We start from the raw sequence: 25,491 nt of genomic DNA, 5'->3' as shown, positions 1-25,491 counted from the left end.
AACCTTGTTGCCCCCTCCCTTGTGATCAGGGTGGCAGAAAAGGGGGTGTCAAGGGGAGAGAGGGTCTGAGGCCACTGCAAAGAGCCAGGCTCCATGTGGGTGTGTGTTTATTCAATACAGGCCCCAGCGCCCAGCCCTTCCCCAGGGAAGTGCTGAGCTGTGGAATAAAATAAATAAAGGCCGCCAAGGTGAGTGTGGACTGGACTGGGGCCAGCCTAGGGTGAGGTGAGGGTGTACACGAAACATTGGCCCCAACCTCGGCTGTCCACCTGCGGCCCCCACTCCCGGGGCCAGTGGAGGTGCCCACGAGGAATGGGCCCTGGACTTCCTGCCACTTCCAACCCCTCTTTCTTTCTGCCCTCTCTCCTTCCTAAGGCAGGTCCAAAGACCAAGCTCTCCAACTGGCTGGGGAGGTGGGAAGGGGAGGTGGAGGGGGCCAGTGTCCAGGTCCCAGGCCATGGCCCCAGTGCCTTTCCTGGGCAGGAGCCCGGGTTCGCTGTGCTAGGACAGAGGAGCAGGGAGGCAGGCGCCCCAAGCCAGCAGGCCTTTATGCGCCACCCTGTTGTGCAGCGGCCCCACCCCCGTTCCCATGCTGCCATCCTCCCACTCACCCTACCCCCAAGAGCTGCACCCTAAGGGGGCACTCAGGAGTCACACCAGCTTCCACCCTTGTGCAGGGGCCCAGCAGCCCCTCGCGCATCCCTGGACGCCTCCCTGGCTGCCGTGTCCTCATCGTCATCTTCCTCCTCGTCCTCGCCGTCAGTGAACTCGTCCTGGCCGAGACCGTAGGCCAGCGTGGTGTGGGCCAGGTCCACCTCGATGGGGAAGACGTCGGCGTCACGCAGCACTGCGTAGCAGTCGTTGTAGTACTTGGACATGGTGGACACGAAGCGCTGCAGCTGGAACACGATGTCCTGGACTGGGGCAGAAGGGCGGCAGACAGGTGTCAGCGGGCTGGGGCTGCCTGCGCGTTTAGGAGACCCTCCATGCTTGCCTGGGCCCGCCTGCCTCCTCCGGACTTCCCCTCATGCCCCAGGAGGGGGCAAGGCCAGGGCTACCCGGCCTTACACAGAACCCAGCCTCCCAGCTCCCAGGTCAGGGAGTGGAGGAGCCCTGCCAGGGTGGGGGGATGGTGGACTACACCCCAAGGAGCCCACGGGGCATGGCCAGTCCCACCCAGGCCAGGGTTTGGGAAGCTGTTGCCAGAGTTTTCCACTTTGGGTCCGACTCAGAGCTCTGCCGTGGGCTTGTATTGGGACCTCGGGGAAGTACTGTACCTCTCTGGGCCATGGTTTTTCCAGCTCTGAAATGGGGAGAAGATGGTTCCTACCGGACCATACTGAGGTGATGCAGGGGTTGCCTGAGGCAGGGTGCCCCACGGGCCCCAGTGCCCGCCGCGCCCCTCACCGTGCTTCTGATCCAGCAGCTCCATCTTCTCCAGCACATCCTTGCGCATCTGGGAGAAGCGGGCGCGGGCCTCCTGGCGGCAGCGCAGGATCAGGCGGTACTCGTAGTTGCCTGTGCTCACGCGGTACAGGGGCTCCCCTAGGGCCTGGGGCAGGGAGCAGCACATCAGGGACTCGGGGCAGCGCGGGGAGCCTGCTCTGGGGCAGCTGGGGGCGGGGGCAGGAAGCTCACACCCCTGCACCACACTGCACTCTTCAAAGCTCCCATGGTTCCCCGTTTCTGAGATGTCAGCTGTTGCTAGAAGCACTTAATAATAACTTTGTGAAAAACACAAAAAAGCCACTAACCCCTTGCTGCATTAAACAAATGAACATTTAGTCATAGATGGACCCTGATACCAAAAATGTTAAAAAGTAAAAGTGCCTCTTAGGAGTTAAGAGAGTCAGTTTTTCCCTGCAAGAGCCTCACAAAGTCGGGGAGTGGGGGAGGCAGCTGGTCTGGGGGCAGGCAGTGGGAGTGGTTCCATAGCAAGCTGGCCAGCACTCTAAGGCCCAGAGAGGCCGGGGCTGGGGGTGGATAGCCCCACATCTCCAGAAACAAGAGCCTGGCCAAGCCCCCTAGGTCTTTTCGGGGGTTATCCTATGCACCTGGTGTCCCCAGGACATTTTTGGGGCTGGTAGGGGAAGGTCTGTATATCCCAAGCCTTTCAAATACCAGGGCCACGCCCCTGCCCGCCGGTGGCACTCACAATGCAGCTGTATTCCTCGTCGTCCATCTCCTTCACCTTCAGGCAGTATGACTGTGTGGGACAGGTGAGGCCACACTGTCAGAGTGGCTGCACCACCTGGATGCCTACCCTGATGTCCCCAGTTCCTCCTATGCCACGCTGTACCCCTGAGTCACCCAGAGGAGCAGCTATGCCAGGCCTCATGGGCCCTGCGTACCCTCAGCTGGAATGGGCTCAGACGCATCAGGGAGAGGCAGACACCTCACTCGGACTGGCCCTTGCTCAGGAGGCTCAGGGCAGCAGGGTGGCCACAAGGACACTCATCTAGGAGGGTGGAAAGAGCCTGACAGACAGTCCAGCATTTACTACACTCAAGTCCCAAGAGATGCTCTGGGAAAAAAAAGGTTCCATGGTCCAAAGAGTTGGGGAAGGCCCTGGAAGGCCCAGGTCGCACATGGGCCTAATCAAAGGCTCTGAGAAGTCCTGAAGCAAAGGACCTTGGCTTGGTTGGTGGAGTATTTTTTCCTCAACTCCTTTGACCACAGAATTATTATTTGAACATAAAACTCATTAGCATTCCTTGGCACCCACTTTATAACCACTGACCTAATCTAACTTGTTAAAAGTGACCAAAGAATTCCCATGGGGTCAGAGAGGTCCAGAGTGAGGGCTCTGCCCACCCCAGGCTCCCAGGGACTTCTCTGAGCCCGAGTCCCCAGCACCTTCTCAGGCCCCTGGTCTCACATCCTCACTCAGATGTGACAGAGGTTCTGGCCCTGTCCTGCTGGCCATCATGTAGCTGACGGAGAAGGGGCAAATCTCCAGGTGGGTTCTTACCCCAGCAGGCTGGGCCCACCACCCCACCTACCCCAGAAGCTGGAGACCACTCACCAGGTACTCAAACTTCACGTCCAGGTACTTCTTGATGGTGAGGCGAGTGTCTGGGATGGCTTTGTTGAGGTACGTGTTCAGGTCTGTCAGCATCTGGAAGGGGAGGAGGGGGGCAGATGCTCAGGACCCCACGGGCAGGGGGGTCAGGCTGGCCAGGGTGACAAGGAATGGCCTGATGTGTCAATCCTTCTAATGGACTCAGTGTCAGAGCCAAAGGGTGCTCCCAGACAGCCCTGTCCATTCAAGGATGAGAAGACAGGCTAGGCCCAGGGCAAGCTGAGGCTCTGGTGGAGCCAGGGCCAGAAACCAGCCTGGAGGGCAACACTGAGGCCAAGGGGGCAGAGTGACTAACCCACGGTCAGCTGTGTAGGGGACCATGCCAGACCCTGCACCTAGGTGCTCCGACTACAGAATGGGACCCTTGCTGCTCGCCACACTGTCCCCTCTCTACCCTCACATGCTGACACACGCACGCTCGACATGACCTACCGGCTTGATGGTTTTCAGCAGCCGGACGCCAAACTTCTCGATGCTGCGGTGGGCGTCGGCAAACTTCACGAAAGCCTCACTCGCAGCTGGCTGGGGCTCCCGCACCCCGATCACGGAGAACACGTCCCCAAAGGCTGCACGACAAGTTTGTCCTGAAGGCAGCCCCTACTTGCCCCTTAACGGAGGAGCCAGGGATTTGCTGGGGATAAGCAATGCAAGGGGCGTGGCAGGCTGGAGGCCAAGGTCTGCCTGAGGTCTACAACTCTAGGGAGGTGGGTCTACATCTCAAGAAAGGGGCGTCTATACCCCTGAGTGTTGGATCTAAATCCCCAAGAAAGCTGAGTCTATACCCGAGGGAACTGGCCCTCATTCCCCAAAGTGCCCAGACCATGGGAGAAGGCTGGGCCCAGGCTGGAGGAGGTGCAGCCTTCTGAGGGCCAAGCACTGGGCTGGGAATCTGGTCCTAAGGCCAACCCCGCCCCTAAGGAGCTGCGTGACCACTTTCTCTGTCTGGGCTTTGTTTTCTCAACCGTAAAATGGGGTGAACTGTAGCTGCCCCGCACAGCTAACAAACTTATAGGAAATGAGATCATGAATAAGGAAGGGCCTTATGCATATAAACACCAGTACAGATAGACGGGACAGGGCCCAGACCAGTGACAGTGCCCCGCAGGAGACTAGCTGGTCCAGATGCTCCCCACTGGTCCCATTATTGCTACAACCCAGCACTGAGACATGTGCAGCCCAAACCGAGACATTGCAGCCCAAACCTGGCCTGAGGTCAGATGCCGTGTGTCTGCCTAAGCATGGGCATGAGAAAGGCCCTGGGGAGGAGCTTGGCTGCACCCTCACTGTATGGGGGTGGGTGGGTGCTGAGCCCAGAAAGGGTCAAGGGTTTTTCCAGGGTCACAAAGCAGGTTTGGGGCATCCTTACCCCGGTGCGTCTGAGACAGCTCATAAAAGGCCCGTAGGAGATTCTTGGTGTGTTCTGTCATCCCTGTGGGAGAGACCCAACCAAGGGAGATGGGGGCACACGGTGGGGACCACGCTGGCCCAGGGCACAGCCTCCAGCCACCCACCCCACCCAAGGCCCTCAATGTTCCTGGGGTTCAGACCTTTCCCATAGCCTCACTAGGGCCCAGGGTTGAAGGCTCGGCCAGTCCCGGCCCCACCCATGACCAGCCCCCATCAGACAGGGGAGCCAAGACTTCCCAGGGGCAGAAGGCGAACAAAGCCTCCCCTGGGCTTTACCTCTGGGACAGTGTGATTCTGGGGGTTCTCACTAGGTCTACACATGCCATTATTTGATTTGTATGGGCATGTAAGTACTTTTATAATCAAAAAAGTATGCATTAAGATTTTTTTCCTTAAGAATTTTTAACAGCCCTGGTCCTAGAACTGTGTAGGCGGGCATTCCTGCCCCATTGTCACCACCTTGTGCTCTAGAGCTCCACCCCAGGGTACAGCCAGTGCAGGGCACTTCCCAGACTGGAATCGCCGCCCCCCCACCCCCCCACCCAGAGGGTGCACCTGCCCACCTTTATACAGCTCGGCGGTCTGCTCCAGCTCCTCAAGCCTCTTGACAAGCCCATCTGTGAGGATCAGAGAGCCGCGATGGGAGGGGAGAGATTCAGGGGCCCACTCGGGAGGGGCAAGGTGGCCCCCAGAGGAGAACCAGGAGCGGCAGAGAATGGGGACCCAGGGAGGGGGATCTGGCACCACGGGAGCAGCTGGGCTCAGGCGTGTTCTGTAAAGAGCCCAGCACAGACAGACAAGAGGCAAGTGGAGGGCGGACAGGATGTCCCCTCAGGACGCTCCTGACATGAGCACCACCCCAGCAGGCTGGGGCACTCCAAAGGTGCAGAAAGATGACAATGATGCAGGTACTTCCAAAGGTCATGAGCGAAAAACGGTTGGGCCCTCCCTGCGGCCAAACCTGTGGGTGGCTCCACGGCCAGCAGAAGGCAAGCCCCCGCCTAGTGGTCAAGGCCCCCGTTCTTTTAACACAAACTCTGCCAACGGCCAAGGAGTGAGGCAGTGAGACACGAGGAGACAGATACAAGAACTCCAGCGCAGGCTCAGGGCAGCCCTCCCACCGCACGACGGATCAGAAGGGAGAATGATCTGGGGAGGGGACAGAAATTCTGGAAAAGCTCCGAGGACAAGCTCACATTGGAGCAGGCCTTGGTGAGTGTCTTCATTTGCTCAGCAGGTGTCTCTCCAGCATCCACTGTGTGCCTGACCCCACGTGAGACCCAGGAATGACTGGTGAATGAAATCTGAGTTGTGCACTTAAGGTTTATAGTCCAGCAGTGACAGTAGCCAGGCCATGACTGGCAGACAGCTGGGCTGTAAGGTGAGGGGTGGAGGCAGCTGCCTCACCTCAAGGGCTCAAAATGGGAGCAAGTGGATTGCCAGGGATGGGCCCTGGCATTCCAGATTAGGGCGGGGCAGGGTGCCCACCAGCAGTGAGCACCACCATCCTCCACTCCCACATCCCCATCAGGAGCACCAGCAGCAACTGCAGGGCAAGACCCATGTCGGTGGCTTCCTTGCCCGGGCCTCCTAGGGCAGGGCCTGGCCTCCCTGAGTTCCCTCCACATAGCTCAGTCCTTCCTCCATATGAGCCTCTGCGGCAGAGACTACTTCCCTTATCTTACAGAGAAAACCGAGGGACAGAGAGGTAAAGGAACTTGCCTAAAGGCACACAGCAAGGGCTATCCAGGTGGAGGTGCCCTCTGCCCCCCAGGCTCCTCTGCTGACCGGGGCCAGGGTTTTGAGTGGCAGGAGAGTAGGGGAATAGCAAAAGCCAGATCTGGGCCTTTCTCTGGGCAGAGAAGATGGCCGTGTGTTGTGCTGTCAAAAAGGAAAGCTCAGACTCTGGGGGCTGGAAGGGAGCATCTCGGAGGCCTTCAGGAGGCTTCGGTCACCCAGCCGGCCTCCAGGCCCTGGCTCCCCAGAGCCCTGGCGCCCGACCAGCCTGGCAGGGAAGGAGCCACGTAAGCGCCGTGCTGTTGTTTTTAGCTGGGTCATGGGACATCATGACAGCTTCAATTTTAGAAACCCTATTTAAGGCTGGGGAAATTGCAAGGTCTGGGGGAAAAAACACAACAACCAGTTCTAATTTCATCTCAACGCATGGTAACTACAGTAACAGGGATTTATAGACACCAAGAAGCTGGAAATAGCACCACCACTTTTGTACACCATTTGGAACAAGCTCAGACCCCACCCCCACGTCCCAGCCAATAAAGCCCAGTGTGCCCAGCTGAGCCTCCAATTTATATAGGTATTTATATCTGTCCCCACATGTACACAGCAGAGTTGCTGCTATTTATAAACTCAGGCTGGTGATGGTAGGAGCAGACTGAGTGTTTCACTGCCCCCTCCTTCCCCGGAGAGAGCGTGTGTGCACACACATGCGTGGGTGTGAATGTGCGTGTACGCCACCTCCAGCCTGGGCAGGAACTGCTGGGACAAGGGCAGCAGCGCCACCTTCTGGAGAGAAGCAGGGGCCAAGCGGGCTGCCGGGAGCAGAGTGCAGTGCGCGCTGGGGTGAGAAAACAGGCTGGGAGCGGGGCACCGGGGCAGGGGCCGAGGCCTGGCTGTGGGAGAGCAGCTGGGGCAGTGGCGAAGGCACCAGCTCAGGGAGCCAGCAGGAGGCACCTCTCCACTGTGACTCTGTTTCCTCATCTATGACCTGAGCCTGTGAATCCCTGCTCGGGAGTGGGGACACTGGCTGTAAGATGCCTCAGCTGACCACTGTGGATGCCCTCTGGGAGATGGATAGGCCTCAGGGATACAAAGAGATGGTGAGTATTGGCCCCACAAGCAGAGGCCAGGCCCAGGTCTGAGGGCCCCACGTCAGCTTGGTGGGCAGCCGTGGTGCCCCTCCCCCTGGACGCCTAGGCCTAAGGCCCCTGGGACCAGAGGTGGGTGGGAGGAGGGGACTCACCATTGCACAGGATGGCCCGGCTCAGGCCCAGAGCATCTGCGGTCCCCGAACTCATGTTCTCTACCAGCCGGTGCTTCACCTTCTTCAACACTGGGACCAGGTGAGAAGGGGACTCAGTGAGGTGGAGTTTGGGGCCCCGGCCATCCCTGCCCCCATCACCACTCACTGGGAATGACCCCAGGGGCAGAAGGGGCTGAACTGGGGTTTGGTGTGAGGGTGACTGAAGTGGGGAGTGTCCCAAACTGGGGTTCTGGCCCCCTGCCCTATTCACTGTCCACTTCAGACAGGTGTTGAGAACCTGGAAGGTGAACATGTAAAGCACCTAACCAAGGGCCTGGCACTCGAAGTAGCTGCCGGCTACCACTGAGACCCCAGAGTTGCCCAGGTTTGATAGGGCCGTCAGGCCAACCAAAGAGAACCTCTTCTCCATCTCTCTCACATCCAGGAGCGGAGGCACTGTCAATGACAACTGGCCTCAGGCTCCAGGCTCAGTTACTACACACACGGTCACATACCCAGTCCTTGGACGGGGACTGGGATGGAACCCAAGGGTTTTAGAGGAAGAACCTTCAGGATAGACTCCATCTGCACTTAGCCTCTTTCCTTAAAAACTAGGAGGTGGCTCTGGCCCAAGAGCATAGGGAAAGGGTGCTGGACCCCAGAGATCTGGGTATGCATTTACCCAGGGGACACAGAGCCTCTCTGAGTCTCAGGCCTTGATCTGGAATGAGGTGGCTGGTCCAGAGGACCTCGAAGCTACTATCCAGCTCTTGAGTCTTGAAGCTTCTAAAGAACCAAGGCCCAGCTTTCCTAACAGAAGGCAATGTGACTCTCTGCCCAAAACCTGAGGTCCAGTTCAGACCCTGAGCCTTCCTGGGAGCAAGTGGGTGAAAGAAAAGGCCAGGGCCGAGGGGAGGTGTGGAGGTGGGCATAGGTGCCAGGGCTGGGCCACCCTCCCTTTCAGAAGGATGAGGGGCTGGGCATGGTGAGCTGGAAGGCTGGCCTGAAAAGGACAACCGTAGGACAGCATGGTCCCAGAAGAGGTGGCTGGGGAAAGGGGAAGAAACACAGGGCAGGGATAGGTTCCCGGGACCAGCCACAGGGAGAGCACTTTGAGTCTCCCCAGGCCCTTGGATTGGCTTGGTCAGAAAAGTCCAGACCACAGCTGCTGGTGCATTGTCATAAAAAGGCCGAGCAGGGGCTTGTGGGGCCATTGGACACCACTGCTCCGGCCCAGCTTACCAATGTCCAGGGACATGCCCTGCTTGGGATCTGCCTGCAGCTTGTTGTAGTGGATCGTCACCTCCCCCTGGAAAAGCAGAATAAGCAGTTGTGACGGAGCCCCCCAGACCCCAAGTCCTTTTCCTGGGGAGGCCTGTTTGCCCTACAGTCTCTGGTCATGAGAGCATCCTGAGCCCTGGGGAAGGGCCAGAGTGGCTGTGAATTCAGCCCTGCCAGGGCAGGGCCCTGCATAGTGACCAATCTGCTCCCAGGTCCCTCCTTCTCTCACTACGTGCCAAGCCCTGGAGAATCAGCAGGGATAAGGACTGACATGGTCCCAGTTGTCACAGAGCTCACCGTCTGGTAGTCTCTGATGTCCTGTGCCCCAGCCAGACCAGGCACCCCTGCCTTCCCCCGCACCATAGCCACACCCCAAACCCCTGCTACCTCATTTTTCTCACCACACGGAGTATCCTCTCCTGTGAGAGTATCCTCAAAATCATCCCCATCCTCAGGAGTCCCTCCATTCAGTCCACAAACACGTCTGAGTACCTTCTCTGTGCCTGCTGCTGGGACGCCAGAGAGCAGGTGCAGGGCAGCCTCAGCCCCCAGGGCCCGAGGCCAGCAAGGGAGGCCGATGCAAACGGGGAATTACACAAATCTCAGTCTAGTGATGGGAAGGGAGGTGCCGGCTTCTCCCCAGAAGCCTTCCCTGACCACGTGAGGCTACCACGGTTGCTCTTGTTCTTGAAATCCTAAGACCCTTGAACTTGGGACTGAACCCATTCAAGTACAACACAGGATTTCAAATTGAGTCCTGAAGGGAAATCAAAGTGGCCCGATGCAGTCAGTCAGGGGTAGATGCAAAAGGCTCTCAGGCTGCAGCGCAGGGTCCTCAGGGACCGCCACCGGGAGCAGCTGAGGGTAATGGAAGGAGCACTGCAGTGGGAGTCATACCAGCTGTCAGATCACAAGCAAACCCTCCCCTCTCTCTGGGTACTGGCAAAACAGGGGCCATAACCCGTGGGGAGATCCCTGCGAACGGCAAGGCTGTGCACACACGAAGAGCTCCTGTCCTCATGGGCAACCTGAGGGGCTGGCACGAGATATGCCTTGGAAGATGAGGATTCTGACGAGCAGAAATGGGGGGATGAGGAAGGGGATCCAGGCGGGGCATGTGCACCCTCGTTCTGTACCAGAATGAAACACATGGTCCACCACCTTCCGTGATGAGCTCCTCTGCCCAACAGGAAATGCCTGGGACAGTAAATTCCAGGCCAGGTGGAGCAGAAGAGGAGAATAAAGGGGAGAAGGTGGAAGCTGCTGGCCCTGGGCTAAGGTAAGAAAGAGGGACTGTAACGGATGCTGGTATCGGGCCCTTAAGACAGAGGATGGATGGGAGGTGAGGAGAGGTTTAGATGGCTGAGGTGAGGGAGCTAAAACACTCGGCCAAGCTCAACGGACAGTTGGGACTCTTGACTCTCAGACTTTTAAACATCCTATGACTTTGCACCTCCTTCACTGTTTTGCTTTCCCAAGAATCACTAGCAGCAAAATCTCTAGGACATGGCAAAGGGGCTGCCTGCTTCCGTGCATGGCCGGGATGCTGCCTGCCATTCACGGAGAGATGGGGGCCCTGCAGGGAGAGGCCACGGCCTGGAGCAGTGGGGGTGGGGAGGGGAAGCAGGAACAGGCAGTGTGTGATTGTGGTCTGCAGGACTGGGAGCTGCCCCAAGGCCCAGAAGAGTCCCTGGGGGGGTGTGAGCCCAGTGGACCCTCTGCACTGAAAGTTCCCACAGGGATAGAGGTGGGGGCTCCCCTTTCCCTCTGACACCCTCCTGGGCCCCGCATGGCCCAGTGGACATCTCCCAGGTGTCTACCGACCCAGAGAGGTTCACCTTGGATTCCGAACTTCCACTGCAGCCCTGACAGGGGACACACTGGCTCACCCTGCGGTGTGGTTCCGAGTCTGACAGCTCTCCTGGGAGCTTGAGGACAGGGACCTTTTGGACTTGGTGCCCACTTTCCCACCCAGGCCCAGCCCAAGTCCTGGAGTATAATTAACATTTACTGAATGAACCCGGAAGAAACCGAGGGAGGCAGCGGTGTGACCCAGACCCTGATGCTCCCCAGAGGGGAGCTGTGAAAGGGCCAGTTCCCTTCTAGGCCTGCAGGGGCCTCTGGCAGGCTGGAGGTCTCAGAAGTGCCTCCGTGTTCCCACTCCCACAACAGCTCATACCTTCACCTCCTGAATCATCTTGGCCACCTCCACCTTAGTTTTTCCTTTGATTGATCTGCCATTGACACCAGTGATCTCATCGCCGGCTGCTACGGTGCCGTCCAGCGCTGCTGGGGTGTTGTCAAACACCTGTGGATGCAAAAGGAGGGTGGAAGGGGGAGGAAAGGAAAACTGAGAAGAAACCTGGTGGGGGACAGTCATTCCCTCCACCCTAATTGGTACCCGGCTCTGTCCTGGGCTCTACCTCTATCTCTTAAGCGATGCTGGAGAAGGGCAGGGTAGAAAGTGCCTGAGCAGCCAGAAATGAATGACCCTGTGTTCTTGGGGGAGGGGAAGGAGGGCCAGAGGTAAATGTGACTGATGAGACCCTCCTTTTCTGATCTCAAATATACCAAACCTTACACGCCCATCAGAGTGTTTACTCCTCCAAAGCTATTTCTTTAGATTTCCCCAACAATGCTGCTCTGTGCTGACTCGGAGCCCCAAAGCACCTCTTATCAGTTCCTGCACTTACTCTCCATCCCCTTGGGGACCCACCACCCACTGCACATGTAAGCCCCTTCCCCCAAGGTGACTCCTTCCACGGGGTCTGCCCTCACTGGCTGAGTGAGGTCAATGTGTCTGACAAAGGATAGATGTGTGGGGGAACGCTCAGGGCAAGGGAAGAACTGTCTACACAAGTGTGTGCAGAGGTTACACCAGAAGCTGACTTCTGGAAACATCCTTAGTGGGGTGGAAGGCAAGGTATAGAAAGTAAGGGGATGGACTCAAGTCCAGGCTCCCTCCTCACCCACACAGCCCTCCATACTCTGTCTCTGGGGAAGACAGAGGTTTATTCCTCAGAGAAGCCCCCAACTCTGGGGCCCAGGGACGAGGGAGATGGGGGTGAAGCACTGGACAGAAGCAGTTAAGGGTTCGGAGCTGTTTACACATTGAACAATGAGTCCCACAGCCCCTTAACCCCCATAAGCCCCTAGACCGCCAGCAACCAGGCTCACCGCCCTTCCCCTCAGGAGCCTAGAGGGAGGATCTGGCCCAGAATGGCTCCACAGGAAAGGCCTCTCTGTGTGAAAGCCCCACAGTGGAACCCACCAGTTGACAGGGCCAGGACACAGAACTTAAAAGCACTGAGGTAACTGTGAGGGCTCATGCTTAAATGTAAAGACAGATAAGAAATACTGGGCCCTTGAAAAACCACCCCATGTGGAAAACACCAAACATTCAAAGAGAAAAAAGGAACCACAGGAAACAGAAACGAAGCAGGGACAACACAAAAACAAAAAGAAAACCATAATGAACATCTTCACAGTGATTTGAAAAACAAGAACAGGATGATGCAAAAGGATCAATTCGAAAACAGGAGAGACCTCTTAGAGATGCAGAACATAATTGAAATGTAAAGTGCCACAGCAGCTTTGGGAACCCAGCAGAGGAAAGTGGAAAAGAGACTGGCAACCAGAAGAAAAGAAAAAGAGTATTAGAAGGTCAATTCAGGAAGCCCAGCATTTAACCAATTGGAGTTCCACAGGAGGGAACAGAGAACACAGCGACCAGGACATCATCAGAGATCACACGTGAGACTTTCACAGAAGAGAAAACACGGGGTTCCCCGATGAACCTGCCCTTTGAGGCTCCAGCACAACAGACAGAGAAAGGCTCATGCCAAGACACTTCAGAAAGCCAGGGACAAAAAGAAGTGCCTAAGAGTCTTGACAGATCAAGAATGACACTACAAATAAAAGATCACAAGTAGGACTGACATCAACAGACATGACAACACTGCTATTGGCAAAAGACAATGAAATGATGCCACCAAATTTCTAAATGGAAATGATTTTCAAAGTTGACAGTCATTCTTGAATTTGATCCACTCAGGTATCAACTGAAAGAAACATGAGAATAACAACAAAAAGACAAAATAATGGTATTTTCAGAGATACAAGATCTCAAAAAATTTACCTCCTCCCACGCAGCCTTTCTCACAAAGCTACAGAAGATGGGCTCCACCAAGATGGGGGAGTAAGCCAAGAGAGAGGGATCCTGGGGATGGGGGAATCCAGTGGAGGAGAGGGCAGGGGAGGTTCAAAGAGGAAAGACTACATAAGGGTGGGGACAGAAAGATGATGGGAAATGTCTGACTGAGGAAAATGAACTTAAAATACAGGGAGAATGCAAATGTAAAAAACAACAAATTACTCAAAAAAAAATGGGCGGGGAAGAATTGAGTTAGAAGAAACACAGGCTCCTCAAAAAATTAAAGAGTAATCATATGACCCAGCAATTCCACCCCAAAAGAAATGGAAGCACATGTCCAGAGAAACTGTACCTGCATGTTTACAACAGTGTTATTATTCATAGCAGCCAAAAGGTACAAACAACCCAAATGTCCATCAACAGATGAGTGAATAAACAAATGGTGGTCTAGCCATACAATGGAATGCTATTCAGCCAGGAAAAGGGTGAAGTATTGAAACCAGCTGTAACTTGAATGAACTTCAACAAATGATTACTCAAAGGGCATGAGCTGTTCTTCTGGGGTGATGAGAAAGTTCTGAAACTAAAGAGAGGTGGTGGCTGCTTTTAGTGAATGCACTAAATGCCACTGAATTGTATACTTTAAAACGCTAATTGTATGTTATGTGAATTTCACAATAAAAATATTTTTTTAAAAGCACAACCACAGTAGACTGTTAAGCTCAGTGTGCAAAACAGCATGTTACCATTCTAGAGTTCTTTGAGGGTGGCGTCTGTTTTCTTGCTAAGAAATAAGAAAGTTTTCTTATCTTTTCTTGATCAGAAATCTCTAAAACAAACAAACAAACAAAACATAAATACAAAACAAACAGACTTATAGACATAGAATACAAACTTGTAGTTGCCAAGGGAGTGGGGGGTGGGAAGGGACAGACTGGGATTTTAAAATGCAGAATAGATAAACAAGATTATACTCTATAGCACAGGGAAAAATATACAAGATCTTGTGGTAGCTCGTAGCGAAAAAAAAATGTGACAATGAATATATACATGTTCATGTATGACTGAAAAATTGTGCTCCACACTAGAATTGGACACAACATTGTAAAACAACTATAACTCAATAAAAAAATGTTAAAAAAAAAAAAAAAAAAGAAAGAAAGAACTTTCTAGTGCCTATAGAAGAGCCTGGCCAGGCCCTCAGAAAATATTTCCCCAATATATCTGTTGCACTGATATTGATTTAACCAAAATTTACAAGATAACTATGTTGGGAAGATGGAGTGAGAGGAGGCTGAGTGGTTTCAAAATAAAGCTAAATTCTCATCTCCTGGACTGACAAAAGCTGACAGATGCTTGCAAGCAATAGATCAAGAAATAACAGGATAAGCATCTTACTGAGAAAAATGAGAGCTCATACCTGAATAAACAGCCAAAAGGGTAGAAAGCAGCGTTGCTGCTGGGACTGGGGTGGGGGTAGGGTGGGGGAAGGGCAGTGAGAAAGGGTAGAGCAATGGACTGCTTATTTGACATTGACTTTTTCGTACCCCTGACTTGTTCAAAGCAAAGCAGACAGTCTTTGCTAAAAGTAAAATTTAATTTTTAAAACTCAATTCTAGGGGTGAGGGTATAGCTCAGTGGTAGAGTGTGTGCTTAGAATGCACAAGGTCCTGGGTTCAATCCCCAGTACCTCCATTAAAAAAAATTAATAAATAAACCTAATTACCTGCCCCCCAAAAACATTAAAAATAAAATTTTTTTAAATTTTTAAAAAATTAAAAAACGATCAATTCGATTATTTTATAATTGCAATTTATACCGCAAACCTGGTCCCTAGCAGGTGGGGTAGGGGAGGTGGCAGGAGGGGCTGAGCAGACAGAAGCCTGGGGGAGGCCTTGCTAACACTTCCTGGGTCAGAGGAGGCCAAAAAGCTCACAAAGGCCACACCCTGAGCAAGCAAGACTAGACCCAGGGAATCTGTCTTCAAGGCCTTAGAAGTGACTCTTTTGCAAGATCCTCAGAGAGGCTGCAATTTCCCATCTGCCACCAATGGCCACTAAGCTGAGAAGGTTAGAACAGGTAAAAATCTAGGTCAAGTTTATGTCTGAGGTGGCAGGCTTCCTTCCAAAGCTACAGAAAGATCGCCAACTCCAACCAGCCATAGAGTAAAGGAGGCTGGTCCCCACTCCTGAGTCACAGCTGACAGAGTATCGCCAGGGCAGCCTCCTCTATAAGGACCACAGAATTGGTCAGTACCACTGGCAGGTCATCTGGGAAAGTGAACTGCAGTAAAAACAACAGCTGCTGCTATTGAGTGACTGATGCTTAAGGGCTGGGCCTTGTGTTATGTCACTTTGTTTAATCTCCACAACAACCCAAAGATGCTCAGATCTCCATATTTTACATCCCCACTTTCCAGGGGAGGACACTGAGGCCAGAGAGGTTAAGTAACTTGTTAACAAGCTGGGAAGCTTGCATTTGAAGTCAGACCATTATCATTTCACAGTCTTTTAGTCTTTCCACTACACTTCACTTGTGAGAGTATGGAAGGCTGACAGTTTTGTTGACTCATTGAGGACATTTCTATTGAAGGTCCACTATATGCCGGGCATTGTACTCGGTGCTGACTGCAGTGAAAAGCAAACCGAGATCCTGCCCTCACAGTGCAGAGAGTCTGGAAAAGCAGCTACATACAGAACTAACGAGCAAATCCATTAGTACAGACAGTGAGGGTAGACCTACTGAGAGGGGTATCTGGGAGGCCTCTCTGAAGAGGTCAGACCTCAAGAATGAAAAGGAGCCAGCCATGCAGAGTGGAGAAATAAACTTTTGACATGCCCAAGTTGGGAGGTGGCTCGCCCCCTCCAGCACCTCCCTCCCACCTCCAAAGCACTCAGTACCTGGACGATGTACAGGCAGGGACAGTACTGGGCTCCTCCTCCAATGCTGATCCCAATCAGGTTCTGGGCATCCTTCTGCAGGGTCACCTTCCCAGGCACAGTAGGGATTCCACTAGAGAAAAGCATGTGAGGCTGAGTCTCCTGGAGGAGGGATGACTGGAGGGGACAGGGACCGGGATAGGCCCTCCAAAACCCCCAAGAGGCTCCCAATGCTGCAAGCCTTTTCTCTTTCTCACTTGGCCCATAAGACAGCATTTTGTGCTGGAACACACAGAGCACTCGGAGTCAAGCCGATGAAGGATCAAATCCCAACTCTGCCATTTATCAGCTGTGGGACTTGGATGAGTAAGTCACCCTCTCTGCATCTCAGTCTCCTCATTCGTAAAATGGCTACTTTATTAAGGTTCTTGTAAGAAAGTACACAGAAGGCACTTAACGCCAACATAGCCCAGAGCAGGTACTCCAAAAAAATAGGTCCCCCTTCCCTTTCCTTCATTCTGTCTCTAAGATCTGAGTCAGACTCTGTCCTTGTCACCTTCTCAGGCAAATATGTAACAGTATGGTCACCTCCTCCAGGAAGCCCTCTCCTGTTAAACTATCCATCACCCATCTCTCAGTTGCTGTACTCAATTACCTCTCAGTTTTCACTATAAATTAGCATTTATGTATGTTTTGTGGTAGTCTCATTTATTCTGTTATTCACTTGACAAACAACCTACTGATGTGGAGCACCATACTGAGTGCTGAGGACATGGAAAGGCACTGGACCCAGTCCTTGCTCTGAGGGAGGATATATTCTAATACGGAGACTAACTTAATTTTTGAAAATCTGTCCATTAATCATCTGTGCTGGGGAGGAAGTTATGTTTACAATATTCCTATTCATCTGTCAAAACATGGTCAGCTGCCACCTCCTCTGTGAAGCCTTCCCTGAACACCCCAGCAGAGGCACTGCTCTGTCTGCTCTGCTCTCCTTGTAGCCTGGTCATTCTCCATTAGCCCTTATGGCCCTGCATTGCAATTATGCTTCAAAGTGTCCACAGCCCCCTACAGATGGTAAGCTCCTAGAAGGGCAGGATTCATTTGTGCTACAGTACAACACCTAATCCCCTGCTGAAAAGCAAGGGTCTGTGGAACTGGGAAGTCCAGGGACCTGAGGGACCTGGGGCTCCTGCACTCCTGGGACTTGAGGTAACAAAATACTCACAGTTTATCTTCTTCGATGTCATAATCCAAGTCTGCAAACATGGTTCCGAGAGTTTCGGTGGGCTGGCTAACTGCCCAGCTCGGCAGGGGTATGGGGAACTGTATCCGGGAGAGAAAAGAGTTCACGGTTTAGGGAGCCAAAGTGCCGAAATGCCAACCCCAACCCCGGCGATCTGAGAAAGCCCCCCCACCACTTCTCCTTCGGACAGATAGGGGTAGCCCCCGGGTTAGGGGTGTGGGGGGAGGTGATTCTTACTAGGTACAGTGGGGGATCCAGGCTAGGGCGAGGAGCTCAGATTCGAGAGCCCGCACCCACGGGTCTCCAGGCCCTTGGGAGCTGCCTCTGTCGCTCACCGGAAGCGTCGGTCCCACAGCCGGTCTGGGCCAGGCTGGCACCTGAACCCACCTGCCGGTCCACCTGTCGGCGGCCGCGACTATCGCGTCACTTCCGGAGGGACGCGGAAGTCCCGCCTCCCCGCCCTGGGTATTTGCCCCGATCCCTGCAAGCGGCCTTTCCCTCCCTGACTCCCGGGGCTCCCAGAACTAGGAAAGAGAACAAGTATTGACGGAAGCTCCCCGTTATCATGAAAAAGCGGAAACAGAGTAAAGGCCTGGACAGGCCGACGACGCTCAACCCCGCCCCTTGCCCTGTGGCCGCCGCCATCTTGGTAAGGGCAGGGTTCTTCCCAGCTTCCTCAGCGGGACTCCGGGGACCAAGCAGCTGGGCCAGTTGCCGTGGCAACGGAAGCATCTTTAGGGAGACCTTACGCAAGGTTCAGTGAACTACAAACCCTGACACTTTCCCTTTCACACTTTCAGCAACCCGTCCTGGGGTGCTGTGACTCCTCTAATAGAATGACAGTGTCCGAGCTGCCAGCCTAATCTGAGTTGTGCAGACCAGGAAACTAAGTGCCAGAGAAAGCAAGAGATTTTGTCCAGAGCCACGCACGGTTGGTGTAAGATCCAGATCTCGACTGTGAGACTCCTTCCTTCTACCCCAGTGCCCTTCTAACACCTGCACACCTGTGTTCAGTGGCTCTGCTATTAATGACAGATTCGATTCCCTTCCCTTAACTATACGTCCCTCCTTTCTCCAAATGCAAACTAAGAACATTGAAGCAGATGCTTCCTATGGTATTTGGTGAAAGACTCCTCACATCCCATCTCCTTCCTTAGTTCTGAGGAGCAGCTCCCCTGGGGTCCCACTGAGGGTCACAGCTCCCAAGTACCTGAGGAAACGCCATCAGTGCTCCCCAGTTGAAGAGTCCAGATCTCCCCGCCAACCTCTGCTGCCACTGATATTGTGTAAAGTGGGTTCCCTGGAGGTGGTTGGTGCTCCCAGAGCCCCAGATCTGGCATCTGCTTCATTCAGACAGCATGGGTCCAGGCCTGTCCACCTTCCTCCCAGGGGCAGCAGAGGAAGGAGAGATGCAGAAGGATATTATCCACAAATCCCATGGCCTGATGGGAGCCCCACCCCACCCCTCCTTAGGGAGCTAATCCAAGTCTCAGCAGTTGTGCAGAATGCCACAAATAGCAATGCCTTTCTCAAGTACCCACTGCTCTGCAGTCCAGATCACTTTCACAGGATTTCAAAGTCCACCTTAACCCTGTGAGAGGAGAACACATATTGTCAGCCACATTGTGCAGGTAAGGAAACTGAGGCTCAGAGAGGCACTGCCCCTTGTCTCCCAGATGGTCAGTAGCAGAGCTAGGGCTGGAAATTCCAAGCCCTGTTTGCAGACCAGAATTTCGATTTTAAAAATGAGCAGTTTCCAGACCCAGATAATTTAACATGGACTGTGGTTCTTCCACCTCACAGTAGCCCTAGCTCATGCCCTGACTCTGCCATTTTGTAGCTGGAGGATCTTGGGCAAGTCACTACCTGACCCTAAGCTTTAAGTATCTGTAGCCTGGGGACAACGATTCTCCCAAAGGTACTTGTGAAGGTCAAGATAAAAAGGAGAAACAGGTGTGAGTGTTTTGTAAACAATTCACATGACACAGATGTCACTCAAGCCTCTTGACTCCCCAGCCCACTCCAGTCCCCTCTTCCCAGGTGAGGATGAGATGCCCAGATCCCTCTTTTCTGCCGTGTCCTCTCCGTCTTCCACACCCAGCTCTAATCTACCTCTTTCAGGCAGCCTTACCAGACAATCCTGGCTCACAAATCTTGCTTTTTTTTTTTTCTGAGCTCCTAAAACAGTTGTTATTTGGCTCACTCACTTGGCAATCAATTATGCTGGGATGGCCCCAGCTCGAATCCAAGCTCTACTGTTTCAGACCTGGGGGTTCTTGAGCAAGTCGACCTTTGCCTCTGAGGTGGGTACCTGTAAAATCAGGATGATGATTCCCTCCAAAGATAGAAATTGTAAAGATGAAGATACAAAGGATAAACAGGTGTGAAAGTGCCTCCAGGGTGATTCACTTGGCACAAATATCAGAGGGTTTTATTATCATTCATCGTTATAATCATTTTGCCCAACTGCTGCAGAGGGCAGGACCGATGGCACACTTAAAGGACCTAAGGATGCTCAGGCCCCTGCATCAGACTTGCCAGGGGAGTATCTCCCATGCAGACTCCTGGGCTGTGTCTCAGATCTATTAGATCAGAGTCTCCAGGAAAGGGGGGATCTTGGAGGCTGCATTTCACAAAGCTCTGTGAGTGGCTTCAATACCTACTATAATTTGAGGACCACTGGGTCACAGGCTCAGAATGTACAGTGTCTGTATATTCTCAGGGTGGGCCCGTTCAGGTACACCAATGATTCTTGCCTGGGGGCCTCCCCATCCGGGAGGAACCAGAATGTTTTAGGGCCCAGAGGAGGGGCTTCTGCCCAGGCCAAAGGCCAGGGAAGGCTTCCTGGAGGAAACATCTCAGCTGAGCCCTGAAGGAGGTGCTGGTGGGACCTGGGCCAAGAAGACGGGTAAGGTGACCAAAGAAGAGGACATAGCTGGTGCAGGCAACAGTGGGTAAAGGCACTGTCCCCTGTCCTCAGAGAATCACAGTATGGCAGGGGACACAGGCAGCGAGGGCAATGACAGGCATGATGAGGCCACCACCAAATGCTGGCCAGAACACAGGAAGAACTACTCGCTGGCCCACTCCCCCTGCCCGAGTCTGTCCAGGCAGGCAGGTGACCCAACCCGGACACTGAAAGCTGTATGACCCCAGGCAAGTCCCAGCTGCTCTCTGGACGTAGGTTCCCTCCTAGTTTCCAACCCTGGGGCTCCTAGCCTCAGATTCAATCAAGAGAAGCTGACCCCCCTCAACCCCGTATTCCTGGGGAAGTGCTGCCACCCAGTGGCCATTGGGAGAAAAACCTCTGGGGCACCAGAGTTCCCCACCTTTTCCACTCCTGTCATTGTCACTGCCCCGCCTAGCTCAGGGCTTGCTGGGGAGACGAGTCTTTGTGGTCTGTAGGCGATGAGTGAGGCTGCTTTCATGCCTGCCGAGCTGTGCCTGACATGCCCACCCCTCAGTGCTGCCCTAGCACGAGGCCTGACTCCTCACTGACTCACTGCTGGCATCACAGGCCCCTGTAAAGGTCAAGGAACCAGGGGTGGGTGGGTGGGTGGGTGGAATTCAGTTCAATTCATCATCATCATAGATATTCAGAGCATGAGTTTTAAAAGTAAACAGATAATAGCAGTAATACTAGCAGCCAACATGTAGTGAGCATTTCAACATCAGGGAACTAGAAAAGCGAGGTCCTGCCCTGCCAGAGCTCACGGGAGTGGGAGAGGCAGGCACTGACCCATTAACATCCTCCACTTCAGAGCATTTGGGAAGGCCCGCAAATAAAAGGGGAGCCCAGTGGGAAGAGGCATGGCCATGGACTCATGGGAGCCAGTGGGTGGACTGGACAGAGCATTGGCTCCGTGGCAGCTGTGTGACCCTGGAAACCTCCTTTGACCTCTCTGAGCTTTGGTCTCTGTGGGTAAAATGGGTATCCTAAGAGCCCGAGAGTTGATTTTAAATTTAAGTCAGACCTCTACCCTCCCTGCCCAAACCCCTCCAACATCTTCCCTTCACACGCAGGATAACCCCCAGGTCCTGACCTACAGATCAGGGCCCGGCTGCTCCTCCAGCACATGGCCCCACCCTTCCTCCCTGTTCACATTCTGTTCCAGGGCCTCTGGCCTTTTGCTGTTCCTGGAACACACTGAAATGTTTCCACCTCACAGCCTTTACTCTTATAGCTCCCCCTGCCTGGAACATTTTTCCCACAGGTATGCTCACTCCCTCACTTCATCCATCTCTACTTACATGTCACTTCTCCAGGAAGTCCTCTGTGAGCACCAGCAAAAAAATATAGCCCTTGGCTAATCTCCTTCAGAACATCCGCTCATCTCCCGCCTGACAGTCTGGGGTTACACATTTGTTTGTTGGCGTGTTCACCAGCTTCTTTGTCTCTCCAAACTGCAAGTTCCCTGAGGGCAGGAACCTGGCCTGGTTAGGTCACACCTCTATTGCCAAGCCCTGGCATGGTGCCTGGCACGTAGAACATCCAATGCATATCTGATGAATGAATGAATAGCTGTCACCGGGAGCAGGAGCCCAGAGACCAGGCAGTGGTCAGAGATGGTGGAGGCCTCCAATTTCAGAATCAGGACCCCTGATTCTACCAGTCTGGCACTGAGGAGCCACAGGAGACTAGCAAAAGCGGGACAGAGCAGTCAGATTGATGTGTTGGCTGGAGCACACGGGCTACAACTGAGGGAGCCAGAGAAGCCTGGCGTACAGGTGGGGGCATTGCCTCCCCCTCCCCCAAGTCCAAAGCAAAGTGGGGAAGCTGGGCTGGGGAGGCAGAAAGGAGCCCTGTTCTGGTGGGAGCCAGATCTCCCCAGGGACAGGGAAGCCTCTCCCACTGGGGCAGCAGTGGGTGAGGAGGGGGATTAGCATCGCTCTAAGGCATTTGCATCCTTCCAGAAACCCATTCCTAGCTTTGATGGAGACACACTCATTACGTGGGTAGCTCCCTTCTCTCTTCTCAACTGCCTCCTCCAGTCTGCTGCCTCCGGCTAGAGGTGGGATGTGGGCTTGCATGGGGCCCCCGAGTTCCCCAGCCACCCCCAAAGTGGCTCTATTCCTGGCTCTGCTTGGCATGTAATGGGCTGACCCCTGACCTTCCCTCCTCCCCACCCCCACCTAGTGCTCTGCCCCCTGGGTTAGGTCAGTGATGAAAGCCGATGGGAGCCTGGGGGTGGAGGGAGATGGACAGAGCCTGATTGTTCCCCACCCCTGGCAGCACCACCATGCTGGCTGTGGAGATTGACTTTTGCTCTCTTTCTGTTTCCTTTTCTCTCGCTCCCCCTCTTTGTCATTTTCTCTCTTTCTCCAAGTCAAGGGTTCTCCAACTCAAGTGGGACGTTAATAACCATGCAGATACTACGACACCCCAGAGATTATGAATCAACAGGTCCAGCTTCGGGGCCCACGGTTCAGACATGGGGCTGGGAGGCCGGGTGGGACCCCTCTTTGGAAAGAGCCTGAGACCAGAGCCAGAAGACCTTGAGCCTTGCTGGCCCTCTTTGAGCTCCACCAAGTGTGAAACGGCATCTTGGAATGCTAAGGGCAAAGCCAGATCCACAGGAAGGCAGAAGGATGACATGTGATGCAGCTGTGACATGCCTTCTCCCTCCCCCCACAACCTGCCACATACCCGCCCTCAGTATCCATACGCGTCAGGTCTGTGTCAGGCTCTCTGTTCTGTTCCATCAGCCTAGCTGTCCATCTTGCACCAGTAAATACCACGCTGACCAGATTACTAGAGCTTTATGAGAAGTATTGCTAACTGGCAGGGCTGGGTCCCTACTTTATTTTTTAGGAGTGTTTCAGCTATTCCTAATGCTTTGCCCTTTCTTAGTGCTTTTAGGATCAGCTTGACAAGCTCCACCAAAACCCTGTGGGGTTTGATCAGGACTGAATTGAATCTAGACATTAATTTGGGAAGAGCTGACATCTTTATGATATTGAATCTCCTTACGAAAGTGAATGGCTGTCTCTCTGCATTTATTTCACCCTTTTTTTTTTTTTTTGCTTTTTCAAATGTACCAAATTAGAGAAAAGAGGAGAAGGAAGCTCTTTTCCTCAGCACCAAACCTCACTAATTATTCCTCATGGCTACTGCATTTTCAGCCGCAAACCTCTCCACTCCCTGCCCCTCCTCCCATCCCAGCACTGGTTATTTTCAAATCTTTAGGGTTTTCTTTAATGTCTTCCAGTAATTTTTTTGGTCTTACTTTTTGTTTTCAAATAATTATAGGTTGACAGGAAGTTGCAAAAATAGTAGTTTTCCCAGCGGTGACATCTTACATAACCTTCGCACTGTACCAAAACCAGGAAATTGACATCAGTACCATCCACAGACCTTGTTCAGATTTCACTAGTTTTACGTGCATTCATGTGTGTGTGTGTTTGTGTGTTGGGGGGGTGTCCATGCAATTTCATCACCTGTGCAGATTCATATAATCACAACTACACTCAAGATACAGGACGGTCACACAAGATCCCTAGTGCTACTCATTTATGGCAACACCCATCTCCCCCTCCCCTTCCCAACTCCTCCAGCCGCTAATCTGTGCTCCACCAGTGTTGTCATTTTGGGAACATCACATTAATGAAGCCCACAGCACACAGCCTATCGAGACAGGCTCTTTTCACAAAGCGTAATTCCCTTGAGCTCCTTCCAGATGGTGGCACGTATTGATAGTTAATTCCTTTGTATTGCCAAGTAGTATTCTGTGGTCTGGAGGTGCCAGTCTGTTTAACCATTCACTCACTGAAAGGCATTTAGGTTGTTTGCAATTTTTAATGATTACAAATAAAGCTGCGTGTACAGTCATATGCATATGTCATTCTGGGTGAGCTTTTGTTTCTCTGTAAAAAATGCCCAGGAGTGTGGTTACTGGTCATATGGTGAGTGAAAGTTCTGCTTTTTAAGAAACTACCAAGCTATTTTCCAGCACGGCTGGACCTCAGTAACATTTTACACTTTTCTCTGTAAATATTATTAGATTCAATTTTTGTTGTTACTGTAAACGGAGGATCTTTAAAGATTATATTTTGTTCGCTTTGATGTTTATAAATACAATTGCCTTTTATGGATATAATTTACACACCATGAAATTCACCATTTTAAAGTGTGCATTTCAGTGTATGTTCACAAGGTTGTACAACCACCACCTCTGTCTAATTCTAGGATATTTTCATCACCCACAAGAGATCTATCCACATTAGCAGACAGTCCCCACTCCCCTTCTCCCCAGCCCCTGGTGACCATCAGGCTTTTCTAAACATTTCCTATCAATGGAATCATAATTCGTGAACTTTTGTGCCTGGCCTCTTTCACTTAGCCATGTTTTCACGGTTCACCCACATACCGCGGCTGCAATTGGTTTTGAGTACTGATTTGATATAGGAGTAGCCTATATCTGTCTCTGCTAAATCTCTTTCATAGTTCTCATCATCTGTCTGTAGATTATTTTGGGTTCTCTATGTAGATAATCACATCACCTGCAAATATTGCCAGTTTTGTTTTCTGTTCCAATTCTTACACTTTGTTTTTATTGTTTGTTTGTGGTTTTTTTATGTCTTACTGCTTAGACATGAGGTTCTTACAGCCAAAACTACAGGTACAATGTTAAATAGAGGCATGGATGAAATCAAACTTGTCCCCAGTTTTAAGGAACGTGTCTGTTGCTCCTTTAAGAACTATGTTTGTGCTGGTTTTGTAGATAATCTTTATCAGTTGAAGGAAGTTTCTTTCTATCCCAAGTTTTATAAAACATTTTTTATCAGAAGTAGATGCTGAGATTTCTTGCCACTGCCAAGATGATCATATGACTTTCTCTCTTAATTTATTAAAGGGAGGAATGGCTCTATAGACTTTCTCTTTTTTCTTAATTGAAGTATAGTCAGTTTACAACGTTGTGTTAATTTCTGGTGCATAGATTTTCTAATGTAAAACTACCCTTTTCCAGGATAAACTCAATTCTGTCCTGATGTACGTATACTTTTTATTCATTGCTGGATTTGTTTTGCTGGTATTTTACTTAGGGTTCTTGCAATGACTGTTCCAAGCAGGACTGGTCTGTAATGCCCCTTTGAATGTCCTGAGTAAATGGACAGGAGCCATCGTCGAGTCTAAAGTGTCTCTCGGAATCTCTCTGTCCCTCCCCATACACACTGCTTTGGCTTGAGGGGTGCTCCCGTGGGTGGCAGAGGGCCAAGGCACCACCACCTGATCCCTGAGGCAGCTGTGGAAGATGGAGCTGGAAACTCTGGGACCTTGAGCTTCGAAAGGGACATGGAGCTATGATTCCCCAGACCAGCCAAGGGGCCGTTGCTCCTGGGCCCCTCATTGAAGAGGGAGGCTTAACAGAAATCTTCCCTTTCCTTCTCAGTGGGGAGGGGGAAAGTCCTCCAGAGGAAGTGGCTGAAAGGGGGCAGGGGGCAGGGGTTAATGGCCGCATTGTG

General features: G+C 52.5%; 1 protein-coding gene and 1 non-coding gene across 5 annotated transcripts; one reads left to right on the top strand and one right to left on the bottom strand.

Annotated features, from left to right (window-relative positions):
* Positions 1-90: 90 nt before the first annotated feature.
* On the bottom strand, positions 91-17,592 carry PICK1 (protein interacting with PRKCA 1). 4 transcript variants are annotated; one of them, XM_006207074.3, is made up of 13 exons: positions 17,364-17,592; positions 17,011-17,108; positions 15,804-15,915; positions 10,930-11,058; positions 8,712-8,778; positions 7,470-7,559; positions 5,053-5,106; positions 4,449-4,511; positions 3,515-3,648; positions 3,026-3,118; positions 2,156-2,206; positions 1,408-1,552; positions 91-919 (listed from the first exon to the last, which is right to left on the bottom strand). In XM_006207074.3, the coding sequence occupies exons 2-13, from the start codon at positions 17,049-17,051 to the stop codon at positions 645-647; spliced, it is 1,254 nt and encodes a 417-aa protein (XP_006207136.1). In that variant the 5' UTR covers positions 17,052-17,108; positions 17,364-17,592; the 3' UTR covers positions 91-644. The 4 variants fall into 4 exon arrangements, with proteins under 4 accessions (XP_006207136.1, XP_006207135.1, XP_072829598.1 ...); XM_006207073.3 differs by having other exon boundaries at positions 17,266-17,551; XM_031671722.2 differs by having other exon boundaries at positions 703-914; positions 17,266-17,553.
* On the top strand, positions 14,527-14,598 carry TRNAS-AGA (transfer RNA serine (anticodon AGA)). The gene has a single exon. It is a non-coding gene; the product is annotated as a tRNA-Ser (tRNA).
* Positions 17,593-25,491: the final 7,899 nt, after the last annotated feature.

Source organism: Vicugna pacos, chromosome 12, assembly GCF_048564905.1.
Source record: "Vicugna pacos chromosome 12, VicPac4, whole genome shotgun sequence".
Taxonomy (NCBI): domain Eukaryota; kingdom Metazoa; phylum Chordata; class Mammalia; order Artiodactyla; family Camelidae; genus Vicugna; species Vicugna pacos.
This window is presented reverse-complemented; position numbering and strand designations above follow the sequence as displayed.

What these genes read in the sequence shown, in the direction of transcription:
- PICK1 (XM_006207074.3), bottom strand. Translation starts at nt 17,051, where the DNA reads ATGTTTGCAGACTTGGATTATGACATCGAAGAAGATAAACT. An exon ending in CCTGCCTGTACATCGTCCAG is followed by an intron (nt 11,059 to 15,803) that starts GTACTGAGTGCT and finishes TTGCATCCACAG; the next exon opens with GTGTTTGACAACACCCCAGC. An exon ending in ACGTGAAGTTTGAGTACCTG is followed by an intron (nt 2,207 to 3,025) that starts GTGAGTGGTCTC and finishes TGTCCCACACAG; the next exon opens with TCATACTGCCTGAAGGTGAA.